Source organism: Helianthus annuus, chromosome 9, assembly GCF_002127325.2.
Source record: "Helianthus annuus cultivar XRQ/B chromosome 9, HanXRQr2.0-SUNRISE, whole genome shotgun sequence".
NCBI lineage: Eukaryota > Viridiplantae > Streptophyta > Magnoliopsida > Asterales > Asteraceae > Helianthus > Helianthus annuus.
In genome coordinates, this window is record NC_035441.2 from 167,394,339 (window position 1) to 167,418,104 (window position 23,766).

Below are 23,766 nucleotides of genomic sequence, written 5' to 3' on the forward strand. Positions count from 1 at the left end.
ATGTGATGATTTACCATTCAAAGGTTACCTCTTAACCATTCAGACTTGAGGTTACCTCTTATTCATTCAAAAGTTTTAAACCATTAAAAGATGGTATTTGAATGGTCATTAAGAGGCTACCAACCCGTAAATCTTCTCACAAAAAGTGCAAGTTAAATCCTAGTTATCTCAGTTGTTTTGTTAAAAGTGTAGGATAAATCTTATTTGTTTCAGAGCTGATGTACTTTGTAAACAAAAACTAAATTTTCATGTTTATATTGAAAAGCTTTGGGTCTTGTCTAATGTCTATTTTAGTAATTTTGGCAGTAATATATCGCACCTGTTGAAAAAAATTATATATTGCACACACCCTACCCTACCCTACACCTACCCCTCTTCATTTATAAACAACCAAATCGTCCACTTATTTCAAGTGTTCTGAACTCAGACCAACATGGAGGTTGCTATACCCATGAATCCTACTGATCATTTCGACTTCAATTCGCACGCAACATACGCTAACAACGCACCCTCCACTCCAAGATTCATGCAGGGAGACTACTTCAGTGCACCCAACAGCCCCACAAGAATCCCTGACTTTGATCAACTTCTTTTATCGGAACCACAGACCTATTCTCAAGCCACCGTCCCCTTCGCCTGGGAGGAAAAACCCGGTGTCCCTAAATCAACCGGTAACTTATTCGATGCAGATTTCGCCTTTGATGTTAGTGGTCGGGACTCTTCTGTCACAGCTGAAGATATGTTCCACCATGGTGTGATCAAACCGGTGGAACTTGATCAACAAGCAGTGGTTGTGGACGACAAGATACAAGAGAGAGAAAGAGGTAGAGAGAGAAGCAGTTCTGGTTTATCTTCATCAAGAAGTAGAAGAACAAGATCACTTCCTCCGTTTAGAGGCGTGGAACAACCAACAACAACGACGACGACGACAACGACGACAACAACTATGTCTTCAGCTATTACAACTCTTTCGGTTTTCGGGTCGAAAAAGTGGAGCTTTAAGGATCTTTTCTTGTTTAGAAGTGCTTCAGATGGTAGAGCTATGGATAAAGACCCTTTGAAGAAATACTCATCTATTTTTTGGAAACATGAAGATTTTAGAAACTCTACGTTACGAGATAGGTCCGGGTCAGGGTCCGGGTCGTCGAGGAGAAGAGGGCCGCGGGTGTCGGCTCACGAGTTGCATTACACGGTGAACCGGGCGGTTTCGAATGATATGAAGAAGCAGACTTTCTTGCCGTACAAGCAAGGGATTCTTGGTAGATTGGCGTTTAATCCAACTGTTCATGCACTTTCAAACGGATTTGGGAATTCTCATAGTAATTGAGAAATGGTTTGTATTGGGTTTCTTGCCATACAAGCAACGTATTGGCGTTTGATCAAATAGTTTCAGGAAATCTCATAATAATTGAGAAAGGGATTTTATATATAGGGTTTCTTGTTATACAAGGAGTATTAATTAGTAAATTTGTTTGTTGTTTTGGTTATTGTAAAGAGAACCGTTTGTTAATTCACAGATGTGTTAAACATCTTGTAATCATAAAACGAATGTTCATATGAAATTCTACTCAAAATTTATTAATTATTGATATTGTTATTTTGTTGTTACAAGTATTATGACTACCTTTTGCTTCTACTAATTACTATTATTATATCCAAATATCAATGAATAAGTTGAGATGGATTATCAAAGAAAATAAGTATCTAGAATTGTTGATGTCACCAAACGTGCTAAAATAAAAGAATAAAAATAAAACATGTTGCATCATCATACTCGTCAGGTTCGAAAAGAGAACAAGAAAGAATACTCGTTCGTGATAAGGATGAGATATTTATAATCAATACTATATAATAAAAGAAACCACTTTGAGGACACTTGTCATCATATTAGGCCATTCTTATAGATAATTATAATTTTAGTTTAATCTCTTCTAATTAATTATAGATAATCCTCATACCAAATATTATTTAGTTTAATTATTACTTTTATATTTATCTATTTAATTCAAATTCAAACTTAGTTATCTAACTTGATATTAGAGTAAATTACGATTTTGGCCCCTGTAGTTATATCACTTTTACCCTTTTAGCCCAAAAAGGAATTTTTTTAACATCTGATCCCTCAACGTCTTTTTTTCTAACCCCTTATGGACCCCAACGTCTTTTTTTCTAACCCTTTCGAGAATTTTTTTAACATCTGATCTCTCAACGTCTTTTTTTCTAACCAATTTTGGACCCCAACGTCTTTTTTTCTAACCATTTCGGCAGGGGCCAAAAGGGTTAGAAAAAAAAGACGTTATGGGCTCAGATGTTAAAAGATTCGTATTTTGCTAAAAAGGTAAAGTTACATCACCACAGGGGCCAAAATCGTAATTTACTCTTGATATTAACTATATATTTGAACGTTTCGTTTAGTTTGGTATCAAATAGATTTTACGAAACTTAAAATAAAATTAACTAATATTATTTATCATTTGTACATTTACAAGTTTTAAATAAATGGTTAAATTTATCGAGACTTCGTTACATTTACAAGTTTTAAATAAAGGGTTACATTTATTGAGACTTCGTTAACAAATTTTACTACAATATAATAATCTATTTATATCAATATAGATATATATTTATACTATACTATATAATAAAACATTAATGTGTGACACCTATTATTCATTGTAAGCATTTAGTTTATGATTTTCTCGCCTCACTTCCAAATTTATCTTATATTAATTAAATAAATAAATGAATAATGAGCTAATATTAAATTTCATCCTACTTTAAATTTTGAATACCATTCTTCTATTTTTCTAATAAAATATTATTCTAAAATTAAAATTGTTAATTTAAGATATTTTTAAATAAAACAAATTATTTATTATGAAAACCAAACTTTGTATTAATATATGAAATATTTTTATTTTCGTTACTAAAAAAATAATATATCAATTTTATTACATAATTTATAAATCAATTTGTCAGAATTGATACCAACATTTTATCATTCAAATAGATGTTGATTTGCTTCTTGAATAACATATCTTCTTTTCAAGAACCATCTTCACAATCACCATATCCATCGCGTATCGAGTGTTATCCATTAGTATATTGAAAGATATGACTTTTTATTATTGGTATATAAAATTAGATTTATTAAACCCGTGTAATACACATGGTTTTTTTATAAATATACCTTTTTATTATTTACTATACAAAATTACATTTATTCAATCCGTGTAATAGAGGAGGTTTTTTAAAATATAACTTTTTATTATTTGATATATAAAATTAGATTTATTCAATTCGTACAATACACGGGGTTTTATTAAGGATATATATTTTTAATTATTTAGTATAGGAAATTACATTTATTCCAACCGTGTAATACACATATTTTTAAAGATGTAACTTTTTTATTATTTGGCATATAAAATTACAGTTATTCAACCCATATAATAAATGAGGTTTCTTAAAGATGTATTATTTTAATTTATTTGGTATATAAAATTATATTTATTCAACCCGTATAATATGGTTCTTATAGATATAACTTTTTATTATTTAATATATAAAATTATATTTATTCAACCCGTGCAAAAAAAAAAAAGAAGTTTTTAAAGATATATTGTTTTATTATTTAGAATATAAAATTCATTTATTCGACCCGTGTAATACACGGGGTTATAACCTACTTAGTATATATAATACTTGGTCTATGACAAACCGTAGTATAATATAGATTAACTGATTAACAATTTAAGAAGAAACTAGATTAACTGATTAACAATATAAGAAGAAGCTAAGAGATGACATGTATCATGTGTCTTTTTTAAAGGTATAAGACTATAAGCAGATAATTAATTTGGATTAAAGATATATATTGTTTTATCAAATATAACCTTTTTAGATTGTTTTTTCAAAAGAGATGACATGTATCATGTGTCTTTTCTAAAGGTATAAGACTATAAGCAGTTAATTAATTTGTATCAAAGATATATATTGTTTTATCAAATATAACCTTTTTAGATTGTTTTTTTCCAAAAATTTAACATTTAAATATATATTGTTTTTATTTTATAATCGCATTTAACTTATTAGCTATTTATAAAAAATTAGAAATGTTTTAGCGCACAGATAAACCTGACCCGTTATCTAACTCATCAATGTTCTTATATCTCTTCTAATAAGAATAAGAAATATCAAATAAATATAAATAAAGCCGCCCCTAACTTGGCTTACGCCTCGTGGTGGTGATTTTGGTTTGAATAATCTTTAAATCGCTAAAAATCTTTGGGTCGTCACGATTGATTATTTGTCAAAATTAATTTGGATGTGGACCAAATATACATATTAAAGAAAACAAGGAAAAAGACATTAGGTGATGCTTGATGAACACAAATGTGGGGGGCCTTGCACTTGCACATAAGACAACCAATTGAATAAATAAAAATCATAGAAGTTTAGCAAGTGGCTTATATGAAAGGGCGTGGTTTAGTCAAATTAAATGTGCCATTGATTAGAGGTTCCTAGGGCTACTGTTAACGTAGCCAGTTGTAAACACGACTCATGCACTTAGCTAGGAAGCAACATTATAATAACCGGACAGGATGTTTCAACCAACGGGATACATGACTTGTTCGGTAGAGTTTTTTTTAAACCTTCTTCATTTGAACCGACTCTTTTAACGGGAAAACAGGACTGGGTGAATACACCGGATTAAAAAAAAAAAATATTTATTTGTTCTTTCAAATTAAACTCGTTAAATGATTCATTTACTATCTCAAAATTTATATTTTTTTTAGATTTAAAACTCAATATTTAATTAACATTGCAACGGATCTATGTAGAACATTAAGCATTATAATAACACCCAAAATTAAGCATTATAATAACACCCAAAACAAAACAAAACAAAACATCTCATTCTTTTTTCAACTTAAAAGTTTTTAAAATAAAAGTAAATTACATGGATGCAATATCTTTTAATTTTCTAAAACTCAACAAAATAAAGTATGAACAAATGTTGTTTATGTATGTAACCTATACAAAGTGCATGCCATATGTAAGTTTAAAGGTGAGCATTGGTAATCAACGGGAACTGACCCGAAACCAAAACCTTTTAATGATAAATGCTAGAATTGAAGCCGGAACCTCTTGTGTAATATTGGTTTGAGTCCTAAGGTAGTTTTATTTGTGCATGGACTCATTCGGTTTCTTAGAACCGTTTATACCTTGGCACTAGTAAGATAGCAAAGATAGTTCGTTTTTCCAGTAGGGTTCTTGTTTATCCTATGTACAACTAAACAAGGACCTAAATGGATTCAAAATAAAGCTCATGCCAAACAAATTACGTTTCTCGTACTCGCCTCGTAAAATAAAAGGTTTGTTATGTTGAATCAAAGCATCCTACGACTTTTCTTTCCTTTCCTCTTCATGATCATTACAATCATATCAAAAGAAGAAAACCCATTTTCCGTGTTGCTACTTTCGTGAATCTGTTACAACTCAAACAAGAGAACTCATCTCAACTACTAGCACTACTAGAAAAAAGGGATTTTGCTACCACATTTTCAGTCGCAACGGTGGCAAAAGCCCTTTTGCTACTGTTTTGCCATCAAAATTTCGGTAGAAAAAACACACTTAGCAATTGCTCTATTACCACCTATTTGCTACCGCTTTGTTTTTTGCTACCGTTTTTGTTACCGTTTGTTTGCCACCGTTTTGCTACCGTTTTTTTCACCATTTTGCTACCGCTCCCTTTTCACTACGCCAAAATAGGGATACAGCCACACAAAAAAAGTGTGACTATATGTCTTTCGCCTCACGTATTTTTTTCAGGTCAAGTGTGACCAAAGCTCGAGTCATCGTAGGTATCATACGGCCACACACGCTTTTTAGTGGCCGTAGAACTTAAAAGTGTGGCTAAAGGGTACCAACCTTTTTGGTTAAATCTAACATTTCCTCTATTAAGTGTGGCTAAAGGATAGCAACGACCACATGTAATTACTTTCAGCGTGACCGTTATTGCTATATAGTCACATAAATTGCCAAAAAAATTTGTTTTAGCCACATCATATAAAAAAAGGTGTGGTAAAAAGGTTGTTGTAATCGAGCATTTTGCCTATTAAGTGTGGCTAAAGGCTAGCAACGGCAACATGAATTATTTCAAGTGTGGTTGTTTCTATTATATAGTCACATGTACTTACTTTAAGTGTGGTTGTTTCTATTATACAGACACACAAACAATAAACAATGTGGCTAATGGTTATTTATAGTCATATGAATGAAATTTTGTAATTTTAAGTGTTACTATTGTCTAACCTTTGGTCACACATCTTTTTTTTCTTATGGCAATTTTTACCATTATGTCACACAAACAAGAAACAAAGTGACTATTGTCTAACCTTTGGTCACACATATTTTTTTTTTCCCATAATATTTGCTATAATTTCGTCACACAAACAAAAAAACAATGTGATGAATTGTGGTCGGTTCTATTATATAGTCATATTAATTTATTGTAAGTGTGGCTAAAAACGTTTACTAGACACACAACATTTTTGTAATGTTAAGCGTGGCTATTGTCTTGCCTTTGGTCACACATATTTGTTTTCCCATGACTTTTGCTATAATTTCGTCACACAAACAAAAAATAATGTGACAAAATGTGTCCGGTTCTATTATATAGTCACATTAATTTATTGTAAGTGTGGCTATTGTATTATCTTTGGTCACATATATTTGTTTACCTGTGACTTTTGCTATAATTTCGTCACACAAACAAAAAAACGTCACGAAAGTGTGGCTAACGGTTATGTATAGCCACATGAAATTTGTAACTTTAAGTGTACTTATTGTCTAACATTTAGTCACACGTAATTTTTTTTCCGTGACATTTGTTATGGTTCCGCCACATAAAAAGAAGAAATTGGCGAAAGTGTGACTAACAATTATGTATAGCCATATGAAATTTTATAAGTGTGGCTATTGTCTAACATTTGGTCACACATACTTATTATGGTTTTATGTGGTCATTTTCATAAAATTAGCCATTTTATTTTCAATTTTTTATAAAATTAAAACAATAGTAACCATGGAAAACCTAAAAACCAAATGATATTAACAATAATAAACCAAAATCCATACATAAGTTTTCAATTTAAATACAAATTAAAGACGTAAACTTCTAATCAAAACCTATCTACAAAAGTTGCAAAGGGAATGCCTCTACAAATAAACTAAGAACTAATTCCAGGTTGTTATCTTCAAATCCATATACTCACTGCTTTTGGACTTGAAAGTGTTGCATATTTATATCCAGTCGTTTTGCCTTTGTGGAATGCTCCAAATCTTGATTGCAAAATCAATGACCAACCTCCCGGCATCAATGAGATCCGAGCTTTCTGAACGGCTCCATCCCAATAAAAGCAAGTCCGAATACATGGTCCAATGCAAATATTAGATGGAAAAACGTGTATGAATAACTCACTGGTTTTGCTAACACTTCTTTCTTGCCTTGGCTTGATTCCAGCTCCTTCGATTCTAGAAATGGTGATTGCTCGCCTGTTGTGAAAGGTGAACTAAATTGTTAGTTTCATGAATCCAATTTGGAAACAAAATGCAATTTATTTGATCAAAGTACAAGTATTATCTGCTCTCTCGGAGAAGATGGAGGGGACATGAATGTTGTTGAAGAAGCAGCACATAGAGTGCTGAATATAAAACTAATAAATCAATTATAAGCATGCCAAGAATTAGTGTACCTGTGGTGATGGCTTTGGAACTGTTTAAACCATTGCATGCGTAACACCACTCCAAGGGCATTGTTGGGCGAAACTGTGTGCTTTCCCGTGCCCATTTAGCCAGGAGTCGAGGGAGACCAGGGACAATGTTCTTCAAATTTTTCCTTGGGTCTCAATTAAACCAGGAATCCCCCGAGGCTTGTTGGGGCACATTTTTCTCTTGCATGTGCTTCTGATTAACAATAAAATAGCCAAGCAGTTATGCAACTCTAATCTGACTTGGTTACACAGTTTATTAACAAAATTATTCGGATCACATTAGCCCTCTATAACAATGACTCATTTGGGTGCTTCTTTTTACAAAACTAATCCCAGAACTGTACAACAAGTTTGAGAAGTCTTTGATGAAAAACATCAAAAAATGTGAATCAAACAAAAGGTGTCTAAGGCGGCGTAAGTAGCTTGGTCTTGTGTAAGAGGAAGTAGAGACCAGTTGCTGCATCGAAGTTCCTGAAAAAAGAAAGAAAATCACTCATATTTAACCTAATTAACCTCCAAACAACCAAAACTGGTGTAAATAACCACAACCAAGGGCTCACTAACCTCCAATTCAAACTCACAATCCATATATGACCAGCAAATATCACAAATATCAAGTCCAATTAACATCTTAGGGCTTTAATCATGACAAAACCACGCATGTTTAACCTAATTTACATCAAACTGTAAAGTAAAACTACAATACTCCTTCTGAGTAAAAAAAATTACCATATGACTTTAGATCTCTCAGAGTCTCCACTGAAGATGTTTTCGAATTAGCCCGCCTACATCCGAAAGAGGAGGAAAGTGAAAATCGACCTGAGCAATCTCATTCTAGCTTGCTTCAAACTGAATCATACGCTTAATTTAGGCTGCAGAGGAGAGTAGATGAAAGGAGAGCGTTGATGATAAGTGGTAACTAAAACTGGTTAGGGTTTTGTGGAAGTTGGAATTGGCGGTGGTCGTGGCGAACACACGCCGGAGACATGGTGGAGATCTCTTGAACTTGGTGGGGTTTAATTTAGGTTTTGTGTAGGTAGGGAATTTTGGGGGGTTTTGAGGAAGAATTAGTCACAAGTAAATTTTCCTGTGTCCATTTACCAACTTTAGTCACACAAACATGTTTTATCATGAAATACCTAGTTGGTTATATTTTTAGTCTCACGAATTTGTAAGTGTCTATATGTATTATCTTTTAGTCTCAACATTAAAAATCAGTTGTGGCAGATAGTTACAGATGGTCACACTTTTCTAGTATGGCTAGTGATTGTCACAGTTTTTTATTAAACGTATGACTAAAGGTTTCGAAGATATGTGTTTTCGTCACATGAATCAAGAAATCAAACAAATAAAGTGATAATAGGTTATATTTGGCTACACTTTTCTAGTTGTGGCTAGTAAATGTCACGGTTTTTTTTTAAAGTGTGGCTAAAGGTTTTGATCTGTTATACAATAGTCACATTAATAATAAAATGTGTGGCTAAATGTTTTTAGCTGTTATACAATGGCCATGTTAATAATAAAATGTGTGGCTAAAAGTGTATTAAAATATTATAAATAACCTTTCATTTAATCAAAATTGTGGCAAGCCGGTTTTGGAAAAAGTGTGGCTAAAGCCCAGTTTTGACGTAGTGTTTGCCACCGTTTTGCTACCGCTTTTTGTCACCATTTTGCTACCATTTTTGCTTGTTTGCTACCATTTTGCTACCGTTTTTTTACACCATTTTGCTACCGTGTTTTTATCACCATGTCACCATTTTGCCATTTATTTATTATAGAGTAAACTTCCGTTTTGCTCCCTATGGTTTGGTCACTTTAATGGTTTTGCCCTAATCTTTTAAAAATAGCCAGTTTACTCCCTGATCTATGAAACCTTTCATGATTTCACTCCCCGCCTCTAACTCCATCCAAATTGTTTATTAACTGAAAGGGTATTTTGGTAAATTCAAATATAAAACTAAGGGTGTTTTAGTAAAACAACAAATAAAAGATTATATTATATATAATAATAATAAAAACTCTCAAAAAATAACAAAACCCTCATCTCTTCTCTCTCTCTACCCCTCTTTGCACTCTCTTCTCTCTCAACCAGTCAACCCTACCCAGCCACCACCAGCCCCATCATCACCGCCGGTGACCGCCCACCACCATCAGACACCACCTTAAAATCAGAACTACCACCTATCTTCTCTCTCTATACCCTCTCTCTACAACCCCAACAACCACCTGAATCGAAATCAGAAGCTCAAGTTTTAAAACCCTAACTTGTCAGAATCTTATCTTTTGGAACTCACCTCTCCCAACTCCCACCCTGAACTCTCCCTTGATTTAATTAAGGTCGTTTGATTTTCCTAGAACTTGACTTTGATTACATCATCGCTACTCGATTCGTTGTTTGGGGTCTTAATTTGCGGTTGGATTCATTATTGTTGGGGTATCGTATCGAGTTTGAGTTCCGATGAGAAAAACAATAAACTTCGCATCAGGGTTCGAGAAAAAAACCGATTGTGTCGATTCATTGGTTCAGTTGATGTTTTCTTAAATGAGTTTATATTGATATCTGTTTTTCAATTAATGCTTGAGGTTTTTAAAAAACTAAACCATGCTCCTTTGATAGTTGTATCGATATTCTTTTGGAATTTTCGTTTACTTTTGTTTATGGAAAAAAAAGTTGTTGTTCTGGTAATCATATGATTTGGTTTATGTAACTTGCAAGAACTTGGTGCTATCGTAATCATATGATTTGGTTTATGCAGTTTGGTTTAGAAAATGTAATTTAGAATTTGATTTTGATTTTCATTCTTGATTTTTTTTAATTTTGGTTGAAGTTCTGGAAATTTGATTTTTATTCTTGAATGTGGGTTGAAGTTCTGGAAATTTGATTTTTATTCTTGAAAAGGTAGAGAGAGGGTAGAGAGATGATCAGTTTATGATTTTTGTTATATTTTATTATTAAATATAATATAATCTTTATTTGTATTTTTATTAAAATAAATTTAGTTTTATATTTTAAATTACGAAAATACCCTTACAGTTAACATAAAATATGGATAGAGTTAAGGTCATGGAGCAAACTGGTGACAAAATCGAAACATCAGGGAGTAAAATGGCTATTTTTAAAGGATTGGGGCAAAACCGTTAAAACGACCAAACCACAGGGAGCAAAATAGAAGTTTACTCTTTATTATATTTGCTACTTTATATCTATTCATATGTACTAGAATTTAAAATGTAACCATTTATGGAGTTTGAAAATCATAACAAATATCCTATGTTGCTCATAATAAAACATCCAAATCAAAACATCAAATATGTTGGAACTGCACTTTTGTAGTGAATCACACAAGCCAAAACCAATCACTCCATATTTCTCCCCTGCCCTAGCAAGAATATCCAACGATGGAGGATCGATCCCTTTCTGATTTATAACCATAAAGTTGTTATCGATTCTATTGTAGACCTGTAGACCGTCACATGTAATGTATTTTAATAAGCAATACAAAGGAAAATGGAAAGTTCAAATATCAATTAATACCTTATTTTTTAGTTCGGTTCTTTTTTCACTCTTTCATCAACTGCACGCCTCTCTGCAGCAACTGTCGCTTCTCTTTGCTCCGCATTTGAATAGAAAACTCGAGCATTTATTTCGCTGAAAGAACAAACTTAGTGTTTTCAGGTGTCAAAATTAGTAGCTGAAAGAGATAAACAAACTCATACGACGTATCTTACCTTCTACACGGTCAAAATGTAGCAATTTTCTGCATGCCTCTTCATATCCGGATGCCTGGAAAGAATAGTAAACAAATAAATGAAAGTTAAGCTAATCCTCATTGTGAACTCGCAAAGAGAAGTTTAAAAGACATAAACTTACATCAGCCTTAAAAAGAATAGTAAAGTACATAGAAGGTTCCTATAGTTGACCAAATAGTTGCAGCCAAATAACAACTGCATGAGACAATGGAACCACAAGGCATTAGCATAGATTTCTTTTAAATATTTCATCAAAAAGAAGAAAAATTGCCTGTTACCAAGATTGGTAAGACCTGTATACTCAGGCCCGTAAACCAACTCAGAGTATAAAAGTCAGTTGTATACTCTATCGTCTTTTAAACCAACTTACTTTTAGAGACTAGCTCAAGCTCGTTTAAGCTCAGCTGGTTTTGAAATGAAAACAAAATCCTCTATCGTCTTTACTTTCAAAGCTTATAAACATTCTCAGAGTATAAAAGTCAGTTTGGTATGAAGTAAAAAACTAAAAGTTCCTTTTGATTTTCCCAGAAGCAAATCAAAGTTCACCAATAAACAATTAACATTTTTAATGATCACACACATGAGATTACACAATTGACCCGGAGAAAGTCAAAGAGTCTCAGATGCCACAAAAGAAGAGACAGAAGACACATAAGGGAACCAATAACGCCTTTTGCCATCTCTGTGGCCATCGTCAATCATTGCAAGACCCTCCTGTAGACACAAATAAACCACTAGTTAGGCACTAAAATTTAAAAAAAAATGAAAATAAGTGCTCACATCTAATAAAGTTTCAAGGGCATCATGGCACGCCTAGTGGACAACAACAGACGCCTCTCTACTTCTTCAACTGTCACAAAACCTTGAGAGCAAAGATTTTTCTTACTCATACATATGACTTAAAAGTCAAAAAGTAAACTACACAAAGAATATTGCTCGCATATAAAAGTTATAAAGATAACCTTTGATAACTCCAGAACTTCATTGAGATCTGTCTTCAATTCGGTTGGGACAGAATGAACAAGCTTTCTTTTTCCAACAGTAATCACCTCAAAACCGCTCCCTAACACCTGAACAATAATGTTCATGTTATTACAATATTTGAGAAAAATAAAGTTAACAAACACCATCTTGAAGACTTATATAGAACACAAACGCCACAGCTTTAGCTAACCAATTGCCCGGAAGCAATCATCATTTCCACGAATTCAGCATTTAAAATTAATCAAATAATGCAGCACAGGAATAACACCTTGTGACCGTCGAGGCGCATAGGAACAATGTAAACAATAAAAAAATAGCCAACTTCTGCAAAAACAACTCTGAATCGGTTTGGAACAACTAAAAACTGCCGGGAACCAACCTAAAGCAGACTAAACCATGTCTGAAAAGCTAAAAATGACATGTGTACATTGTGCACCTTGCTTGTCTTGGGCCCTCGCTTTTTAAGCCCCATGCGCTTAGGCAACATATGACTTTATGAGATATCTGGGTAAGCTAGTAATGCATGTATGTTTCAAAGCATAAGTAGTTACTAATGTGTGTTCCACATGTACTTCCAGTACACTCACATATTACATTCACATTCTACAATACAAGCAGAAAAAACTAGATCCTCCTAATTAAATGCATAATTGTGTTCCTATTAACATAATCAACTCATAATCTTACCAAACCAACCAATAACTACACTAAAACTACTCTTAACTATATCTTAATCATAACAGGCATTCATATCAACAGAAAGATTCTAGCATAATTGTAATCAAATTATCACACAATACAGATCTCACAAAATCAAACCACATAACCAAACCCTAACATCAATAGTGATGAGATCTTTTACACCAGGGGACACCGAATCGAGTCCATCCAAACCGAAGAAGCATACCTGAAGTAACAGAGATGAAACAAGTAATTACCTCTCCTTCAATTAAGATAAATCAACAACTAAAATAGAGAATTGATAAACAAATATACGATCAATAAAAAAACAGGTTACAATTTTACAAATCATAAGAAGCAAATATCCAAGTATACTTTACAAAGTCGCTCTACAACAGTAACAAACATCATAGGAAACACTTTAACCTTCGTTACAATATTGCATCTCATAATCCTAACTTCAATTTGGGGAAAATGATGATAATCAACTAACCAGGTTTAACCACATGACAATTGGTTAATATAATCCCATGATTTTTATCCACAACAAACCCCGTAGTGTAGCTCTCACCAGCCAATTCGGTATCAAATGCACGACACGCGGTGGTTCGAAGCACCACCGCCGCCGCCGTTAGCGCCTCCCGCCAGTCCTCAGCCGTAGCTAGATTTTCTCTAAACGAAGGATCGATCTCCCTACACTATTCATCCTTCGATCCTAATTTATCTGATGATGAAGTCACCTCTAGAAGTTTCGAGATGTTTAATTGTTGTTCAAGCGGTGGTTATTGAGCGGTGATTAGGGCTAGTGTGTGAGGCGATCTGTGTTGAAAAGTTATGTGCAGAAGTGGTGGTTATGAGGTGGAGTACGGTGGCCGGAGTTGGAATCTATGGTGAGAGAGGTTGGGAGTTGACAATGAGATAACCCTAGCGATGTGAGTGTATGTGCCGAAGTGTATCTTTACTCTTTTTGTTTGTGATGTTAACCCTAATTAGCGATGTGGAGGAGAAGCGCCCTATCTGACTTTCAAAGTATCAAAATTTTGCTACCATGTTTTTTGGTGGCAAATTTTGGTGGCTATTATCTATTATTCTAGTAGTGTAGTCTGACGGGTGAGGGAGCTTATTTGATCTACAAACTTCACATTTATTGCCCACACAACTGATGTGTGTAAAATGCAACATATAAATCACATCAATTAAGGCATAAAACTAACCCTTTTTAAGTACTAATGTTGGAAAAAGAGTGTTTTTGTCTTCCTTTTGTATTTTCAGGATGAAATGAGCTCAAATTCACAAAAGAAGCAAAAAGACAACTAATTCTAGCATAAATACAAGAAAAGGAATAAAAGTAGACTGCCCGGACCCTCAACGGCATCCTCCAAAGCAAAGAAGAGAAAACAGAAGCCTGAACACGCCCCGTGCTCAGCCAGCACGGGGCCGTGCCCAAGAAGCAGCATAAAAGACAAACTTGTAGAAGCTTCCATTGCCCACCACGGGGCCGTGTCCAGTGAGAACGGGGGCGTGGTGAAAGTACAGCAGGCGCATTAATTATAATTGCGAATTACAATTAATGAGGAGAGAGACTGTCAGACGGGCACGGGGGCGTGTCCAGCGGACACGGGGCCGTGCCCAGCCTTCTGTTCAGCCTATAAATAGGGGTGCTTGGTTTCATTCCATCTCATCCCTTCGCACACCACCTCTCTCACACTTCATCCACCACCCACCACCACCATAACACCATCATCCACCACCATCATCCATTGTCCATCGTAGAGTGTGTGAGTCGTCTCGGGATCCAAGATTGATCGTAAGAGTTCTTGACAATCAAGGCCATGTTTGCCTAAGTCTCTTACATCACTTGGTGAAGACAAGTGTTTAGTATAATACTTTTTATTTTTAATCTTTTGCACTTTTTATTTGGTTTTGTATTAATGACTTTAATAACTAGTTGCTTATGTTGAAGGTGATCTTTCCTTATCGTTTGTCCGTGGTGTCTTGGCATTATTTTACTGTCTATATAAAATAAAAGATTTTCACCATTCATATCTCCACGGTCTATATGGAGGTATGTTGGCTACCTGGTCGGGGGTTAAGGGAACGGTTTGGTAAGGGTCTTGCCCTTGTTCAGCGTTTAGAGGTCCTGCTTGGGACCTGGGTCAAATTTAGTAGGATCTCCTTCAATGCCCATAGGTATTGGATGGCGGGGATCCAAACTCTTTGACCCCCTCATAAGTTAACTACTATTAATACTATAACACGGCTATTTAGGACTGTATCCCTGCTGACTCAGACTACTTAGTCGAGGGTAACGTCACCGCCAAAAGCGGGGCCTACCATAATTTGCATTAATAACTTAATTCATTATCTTTCAATAATCCGACCCTTTAGGATTGTATCCTTGCTGACTCAAACTACTGCGTTGAGGGTAACGTCGCCTTCAAAAGAGGGGCCTACTACAATAACTAAGATAATCTCTTAAACAAGTGCAAAAGTGCGAAAATAATCAAAGGTTATACTAATACACGAGTCGGATCCAAGTGATTCATCTTGTCTATCTGTTTTTATTTTATTTTATTTTTCAGCATTTAGTTAGTTTTTATTTTCTTAGTTTAAAAACATTTTTCTCACTTTTTGATTTGATTAGACGTTGAGGATAAACCGGTATTAAAAGCTCTTGTGTCCTTGGACGACCTCGGTATCTTACCAACACTATACTACGTCCACGATGGGTGCACTTGCCCATATGTGTGTTTAGTGTTAGTGAATATCGTGTTTTATAAATTTAAAACTTGGCTAAAGGTGTAAAAAGGGCTTAATTATATATCTAAATTATATACACACCAACACACATCAAGTTTTTGGCGCCGTTGCCGGGGACACAAGGATTTTAAGAAAGTTAGGAATCAACGGCCTAATCATATTTTTATTTTTATTTTTAATTTTTAGGATTTTTCTTAGTTTTTCTGCTTCTGCAGAGCTCAGCACGGGTCGTGCCTGGTCGGACACGGGCCGTGCCCAGCGTCGTTACTGGCAGTTTTTAGTTTTCCAAGTTACAGAAGGCTGACCACGGGGCCGTGTCGGTGCAACACGGGGCCGTGTCGGTGCAACACGGGGCCGTGTCCAACTTCCAGTAACTGGGGTCTGGAAAATATTAACTAAAACTCCGACCACGGGCCGTGTTCGCTGAACACGGGGCCGTGGTGAACCGTCTGACCAGCATTCTTTTCTGTTTTTATTGCAGGACTTGGAACCCGACGTCAACCTTACGTAGTGTATGAGCTCCAGTTCCAATAAGGACATAAAAGAACCACTAGAAGAACCCGAACGCTTTCTCAGAAAAAGGTTAAAAGCTAAAAACCAAGAGAAGGTTTCGGGTGATCCACCTCCAATGGCGGACCAACGTACCCTTATGGATTATCTACGACCTACCGTAGGTTACCTAGGCGCCGCTATCAGTGCTCCGAATGTCGAAGCTAATAACTTCGAACTTCGGCCGCATTTGATACAAATGCTCCAAAACTCCGCAACCTTCCACGGGCTTGCGGACGAGGATCCCCATCTACATATCACCAATTTCTTAGAAATATGTGATACCTTTCGGATCAACGGAGCATCAAATGACGCCATCCGCCTCCGTATGTTTCCTTTCTCACTGAAAGACCGAGCAAAAGCTTGGCTCAACGCCCTCCCAGCTGGATCGGTAAACACCTGGGATAAACTAGCTCAAAAATTTCTATATAAGTATTTCCCTCCCGCTAAAACTGCTAAATTAATGACTGAAATTAATATATATTCACAAGAGGACGGGGAATCCTTATATGAAACTTGGGAAAGGTTCAAGGAGTTATTACGCAAGTGTCCGCATCACGGCCTTGCGATATGGCAACAAGTATCCACTTTCTATAATGGATTGTTGCCACACACAAGGCAGACACTTGATTCTAGCTCCGGGGGACTTTTAGGTAATCGACGCCCACACGAAATATATAATCAAATTGAGGAAATTGCTCGAACCAATTTTCAATGGCACACCCCCCGGGGGAATAAATCTATTGCCCCGGGCGCCCATAAGGTCGATGAAAGCACTTCTTTACAAGCCCAAATCGAGGCCCTTTCTTCAAAGATAAAAAATTGGAAATGACAAAAACAGTCTCGGTTATGGCTTGTGAAGGGTGTGGTGGGTCACATGAAAATTGGAGTTGTATGAAAGAAACGGACGATCAACAAGAAATGGTAAACTACATTGATATATAGACCTAGGCCGTCGGGTCCCCCAACGGGAACTTACAACCAAGGATGGCGAAACCACCCAAACCTTGGTTGGAGGGAACCCGGCAATAGTAGTAACCAACAAACCCAACGAACAAACTTTCAACAACCAAGAAATGAGTCACAAAATTTCACTCAACAAAGTGGACGAGAAAGGCTCGAAGATACTATATCTCGCCTCATCTCCGACACTGAAAAGAAAAACTCGGAAAGATTTCTACAATTAGAATCAAATTTTAGAAATCAGCAAGCTAGCATTCAAAACATAGAAAAACAATTAAATCAAATAGCTCAAAATTTTGCCGAGAGACCGCAAGGTGCCTTACCTAGCAATACCGAAACAAACCCAAAAGCGCAAGTTCACCTCATCACGCTACGAAACCGCACCGTAGGGCCTGCAGAAGCACCACCACCAACAGAAGAAACAGTACCCACACCTCTGCAGGAGAAAAACTCCCCTTCGTCACCAGAGCCTACCAAGGCTCCTCGAGTTCCATACCCCAGTAGGTTAATTTGTCAAAAGACCAATGAGCAATTCGCAAAGTTCGAAAGTCTGTTAAAACAATTGCATGTCAATATTCCTTTTATCGAGGTCCTAACCCAAATGCCCAAATACTCTAAATTCATGAGGGACTTCCTTACGCATAAAAAGAAAATTGAAAATTTGCAATTAGTCAATTTAGGCGAAGAATGCTCTGCACTCGTACTCAATAAACTTCCTCAAAAGAAAATCGATCCCGGAAGCTTCACAATTCCCTGTTCAATAGGGGAATCCCCCGTTCGTAATGCTCTAGCCGACCTTGGGGCTAGCATTAACCTCATGCCCTCATCTATGTTTAAAAGACTCGGCTTGGGAACCACGAGTCCCACAAAAATGAGCATACAACTCGCTGATCGCTCCGTCAAATTTCCACAGGGTGTCATCGAAAACGTTTTGGTAAAGGTAAGCAGATTCGTCTATCCAGCCGACTTTGTCATACTGGATATGGAAGAAGACACCGAGGTTCCCCTCATACTAGGAAGACCCTTTCTTGCCACAGCCCAAGCGGTGGTAGATATGAATGACGGAACACTCACTTTGAGATATGGGGATGATGAAGTAAAATTCGGAGTCGGGAAAAGAATAGAGGACGATAACCCGGTCAACTACATGAAGGTTATTGATTCGAGCTTGGATGCTGCTCTCCGACGGTGTAACATGGGACGCCAAGCATCCCACTCAGAAAACATATAACCTCGCATTGGGTCTAGCCAAGGACCCTTATAAACGTGGCGCTCCACGGAGGCATTCCGCGGAACTATCCTTAGTTTAGTTTAATCTTTTAGTTTTAATTTGTAGGAATAAAGCACACTTATGGTGGTAATGGATGAAAAAGGGAACGAGAAAAATGGCCCCATGCACAAAGAACAGAGCAACCCGACACAAATCTCCATCACAGAAGGCTCAACACGGGCCGTGCCCAACCAACACGGCCCCGTGCTGAGCCACCTGCAGAAAAACGCCCAGTTGAGGTAACTGGACACGGGCCGTGTTCACCGGACACGCCCCCGTGTCCAGGCTTCTGTCTCATTTCTTTAATTTCTATTACTGGCACCTGACCACGGGGCCATGCCCGGTCACCACGGGGCCGTGTCCAGACTGCCAGTAACATAAATATTTGCTTTTTAACACTACACTACACATCCAATCAACCTAAAAAATTATTTTTGGGACACATTGAGGACAATGTGTAATTTAAGTGTGGGGGGGAAGCTAACACTTTGAAATTTTGCAAGTCCTAACAACAAGCCTTACACAAAACTCTATTGGAACCGCTAAACACCCAAATTTTTTTTCAAAAATCCTTTCATTTTTACTTGTCTAAAGTTTAAGTTAGGAATCACAAGATCAATAAGGTTATATTTTTATAAAATTTACAACCGAAAGCGTCGTGATACAAGAACCAACATAAGAAAATTACGAAACGGCATAACAAGTCTAGTTAAAATTTAATTATATATACTTGATCACATTAAAAACCCATTCCCACAAAAGTGAGTTTTGAGCCTTTATTGAGCGTACAAATTTACATCTTTAGAAATGCTCATTTTTCGTTTCTTGTGTGAATAGCCGCTTGGTTCTTACAACTCTAGAACTTGCCACGACGATTCATTCCCGGTCCTTACCAACTTAAACCCAAGTAAGTAAATGATGGAGGCATTAGGACTAACCATTTTTCTTTCTACACCATTATTTTTCAATTTTTTTTACCACCTACCCAAAATCCTCCTAGTTAACCCATTTGAGCCTAAACCTTTCATTTCATTACCCTAAAACCCTTTTTACCCACCAAAAACCTTTTTATTTTTCACCCCTTATTTTAGTAACAAAGCTCGGTTTTTTCGCAAGCTCGTTCTTTTATGTGACTGATCAAAAAATAAATAAATAAAATGATGATGAAGTTAAAAACAAACAAAGCTATACAAACAAAAGCTTGTTTGGAGGAATACTTCAAAATAAAAAGTCACTAAATTTTTTTTTTCGAAAACCGACGCTTTTTACGCTTTTCGCCCTTTTACTGACCACTAACCCAACCACCCACCTTTAGCCCAAGCCTAACCCTTCACCCAAAAAGTCCTCTTGATATTTACAAAGGTAAAAAGTTAAAAAGGAGGAGGATTGATTGCTTGGCAAGCCTATGGAAGGTGTGAGTTCCATGCCGCTCTCGAGTGATTCACTAAAAATACACCTACGGCCGAGTGTTGAGTGATTTATCCCGTGAGGTATGTGAACTTGTATATAAATAGAATTTTAAAAAAGGCATGTTATGCCCAAATAAGTAATTTATCCTATGAGACGTTCTCAATAAATCATAACGAATAGGATTGTGAATAAATAAAAAAATAAAACCTAAAAAGATCTTTGGATTCCCGGCACTCTATGACAAACCAAAAACATTCTCTTCTACATATTCCATTTGGGAGTGTAAACCACATTTAAAGAGTTTTGCTTGAGGACAAGCAAAAGTTCAAGTGTGGGGGTATTTGATGTGTGTAAAATGCAACATATAAATCACATCAATTAAGGCATAAAACTAACCCTTTTTAAGTACTAATGTTGGAAAAAGAGTGTTTTTGTCTTCCTTTTATATTTTCAGGATGAAATGAGCTCAAATTCACAAAAGAAGCAAAAAGACAACTAATTCTAGCATAAATACAAGAAAAGGAATAAAAGTAGACTGCCCGGACCCTCAACGGCATCCTCCAAAGCAAAGAAAAGAAAATAGAAGCCTGAACACGCCCCGTGCTCAGCCAGCACGGGGTCGTGCCCAAGAAGCAGCATAAAAGACAAACTTGTAGAAGCTTCCATTGCCCACCACGGGGCCGTGTCCAATGAGCACGGGGGCGTGGTGAAAGTACAGCAGGCGCATTAATTGTAATTGCGAATTACAATTAATGAGGAGAGAGACTGTCAGACGGGCACGGGGGTGTGTCCAGCGGACACGGGGCCGTGCCCAGCCTTCTGTTCAACCTATAAATAGGGGTGCTTGGTTTCATTCCATCTCATCCCTTGGCACACCACCTCTCTCACACTTCATCCACCACCCACCACCACCATAACACCATCATCCACCACCATCATCCATTGTCCATCGTAGAGTGTGTGAGTCGTCTCGGGATCCAAGATTGATCGTAAGAGTTCTTGACAATCAAGGCCATGTTTGCCTAAGTCTCTTACATCACTTGGTGAAGACAAGTGTTTAGTATAATACTTTTTATTTTTAATCTTTTGCACTTTTTATTTAGTTTTGTATTAATGACTTTAATAACTAGTTGCTTATGTTGAAGGTGATCTTTCCTTATCGTTTGTTCGTGGTGTCTTGGCATTATTTTACTGTCTATATAAAATAAAAGATTTTCACCATTCATATCTCCACGGTCTATATGGAGGTATGTTGGCTACCTTGTCGGGGGTTAAGGGAACGGTTTGGTAAGGGTCTTGCCCTTGTTCAGCGTTTAGAGGTCCTGCTTGGGACCTGGGTCAAATTTAGTAGGATCTCCTTCAATGCCCATAGGTATTGGATGGCGGGGATCCAAACTCTTTGACCCCCTCATAAGTTAACTACTATTAATACTATAACCCGGCTATTTAGGACTGTATCCCTGCTGACTCAGACTACTTAGTCGAGGGTAACGTCACCGCCAAAAGCGGGGCCTACCCTAATTTGCATTAATAACTTAATTCATTATCTTTCAATAATCCGACCCTTTAGGATTGTATCCTTGCTGACTCAAACTACTGGGTTGAGGGTAACGTCGCCTTCAAAAGAGGGGCCTACTACAATAACTAAGATAATCTCTTAAACAAGTGCAAAAGTGCGAAAATAATCAAAGGTTATACTAATACACGAGTCGGATCCAAGTGATTCATCTTGTCTATCTGTTTTTATTTTATTTTATTTTTCAGCATTTAGTTAGTTTTTAGTTTCTTAGTTTAAAAACATTTTTCTCACTTTTTGATTTGATTAGACGTTGAGGATAAACCGGTATTAAAAGCTCTTGTGTCCTTGGACGACCTCGGTATCTTACCAACACTATACTACGTCCACGATGGGTGCATTTGCCCATATGTGTGTTTAGTGTTAGTGAATATCGTGTTTTATAAATTTAAAACTTGGCTAAAGGTGTAAAAAGGGCTTAATTATATATCTAAATTATATATACACCAACACACATCAACAACCGATGTGTCATCCCTGACAATGGTTTCAGTCTGTAGCATTTGACCCTCCTTAAGGGATAACATCCCGTTGATCACAACCACATTGGTCACACGACTGGTTCTTTCCAGGCTACCACTCAATGGACCACCAATTCGAGTTTGGCTCTAATACATGGCCGGCCCGGAGGGGGTATGGGGTGGGCGACGGCTCAGGGCTCAAACCCTCCAAGGGCCCAAAAAAATATTTTTTTTAGTAAAATTACGCTGTAAAAGTTAGAATATATAAGTAATTAATTGGAAAATAACATGTTGAGGTGCATGTCTGATGGTTCTCATGTCACTTTATTAGCAAGTAAACCTTAGGTTCTAATCCTAATAGCTTCCTTTTTAGTTGATTTTTTTCTTTATGTTTGTTACTTATGAATTAAATGCAAATGACATTAATCGACTAATTTATGTTACATTAAATCAAAATGGGAATCATAGTTACTTCTCAAATCTAGTTTAAAAATGATTATTTATCTCAATTTCTTAAAATATTATTCAATCTACAATTAGTTTTGTGTGTTCCTCTTTTTTTTATGAAAAAAATCTTATTTTTGTTTTTTTTTTCTCTTTCAACTCTGTGTATTTTCTAAATAAATTTGGATAGATTACGATGGTTTAACTTTTTTTTTAGTCAATAGTTTGTCATTGTTACTCTATCAAAAAACATGATGTCAAAAAACATGGTTTAACATGATTGTAAATAACGATTTTTAAAGTTACGACGTAACTATTCTGTATTATCTTAATTTACCCTTACAACGTGTTTTCTTTCTACGTTTCATTGTCCAAAGGCGCATGTGATGCGCTTTTTATCTACGTTTCCACGTAAAAAACAGCCCGACTCAACATGCAGGTGATTCCACAAATTTTTAATTCATTTTCATATATTTAAAACTTTTTTATGTATTCTTTTTAAAAAGTTTATATTTTAGGGGCCCTTATTTTATCTTCGCACATGGTCCACAATTTTTTGAAAATTTTTAAAGATGGCCCTGCTCTAATACTACTATTAGAATCCACATAGTCTTTTGGGTTGTTAAATAACTAAAAGGTTCTCGAGGGTTCCATAAAACAAATGAAAAATGGTTGTTTTTATATTTCTTAGTTTCATAATATGTACTTATGTATTTTGGTTACTTGTATATACTACTTATAACACGATTTGAAAAAATACATCGAGTCAACCAATTAAAACAAAACAATATCAATAGTCTTGCTAAAAAACCAAAACAATGGTAAGCCTGTAATTTTGAGTTGGTGGCAAAATAGTAATTTGTCAGGACCAATTATCAAATGCTAAACAATTGCTTGACACAAAAAAGTTACATTAAGTCAACCAAGTAAAACACTACTATAGTTTTGAAAAAAAAAACTAAAAAGATGGCAATGCCACAATTTTTAACTTGGGCCAAAATCGTAATTTTTGAACTGGGGCAAAATCATTATTTTAAACTAAAGGAAAATTCGTAATTTAATTTTGTTTTGAACTGGAGCAAAAGCATAATTTTATTTTGAACTTGGGGCAAAAACGTAATTTTGAACTTAGGACGAAAT

At 35.9% G+C, this 23,766-nt stretch overlaps 1 protein-coding gene, 1 non-coding gene and 1 pseudogene across 2 annotated transcripts; 1 reads left to right on the forward strand and 2 right to left on the reverse strand.

Annotated features, from left to right (window-relative positions):
- Nucleotides 1–433: 433 nt before the first annotated feature.
- LOC110876706 lies at nt 434–1,327 on the forward strand. The gene has a single exon (XM_022124868.1). It carries the CDS (start codon nt 434–436, stop codon nt 1,325–1,327), a length of 894 nt encoding a protein of 297 aa, XP_021980560.1.
- Nucleotides 1,328–12,137: 10,810 nt separating this feature from the next.
- Nucleotides 12,138–12,726, reverse strand: LOC110876707 (annotated as a pseudogene).
- A 4,233-nt stretch (nt 12,727–16,959) lies between these two features.
- Nucleotides 16,960–17,066, reverse strand: LOC118482343. Its single transcript, XR_004868386.1, has one exon. It is a non-coding gene; the product is annotated as a small nucleolar RNA R71 (small nucleolar RNA).
- Nucleotides 17,067–23,766: the final 6,700 nt, after the last annotated feature.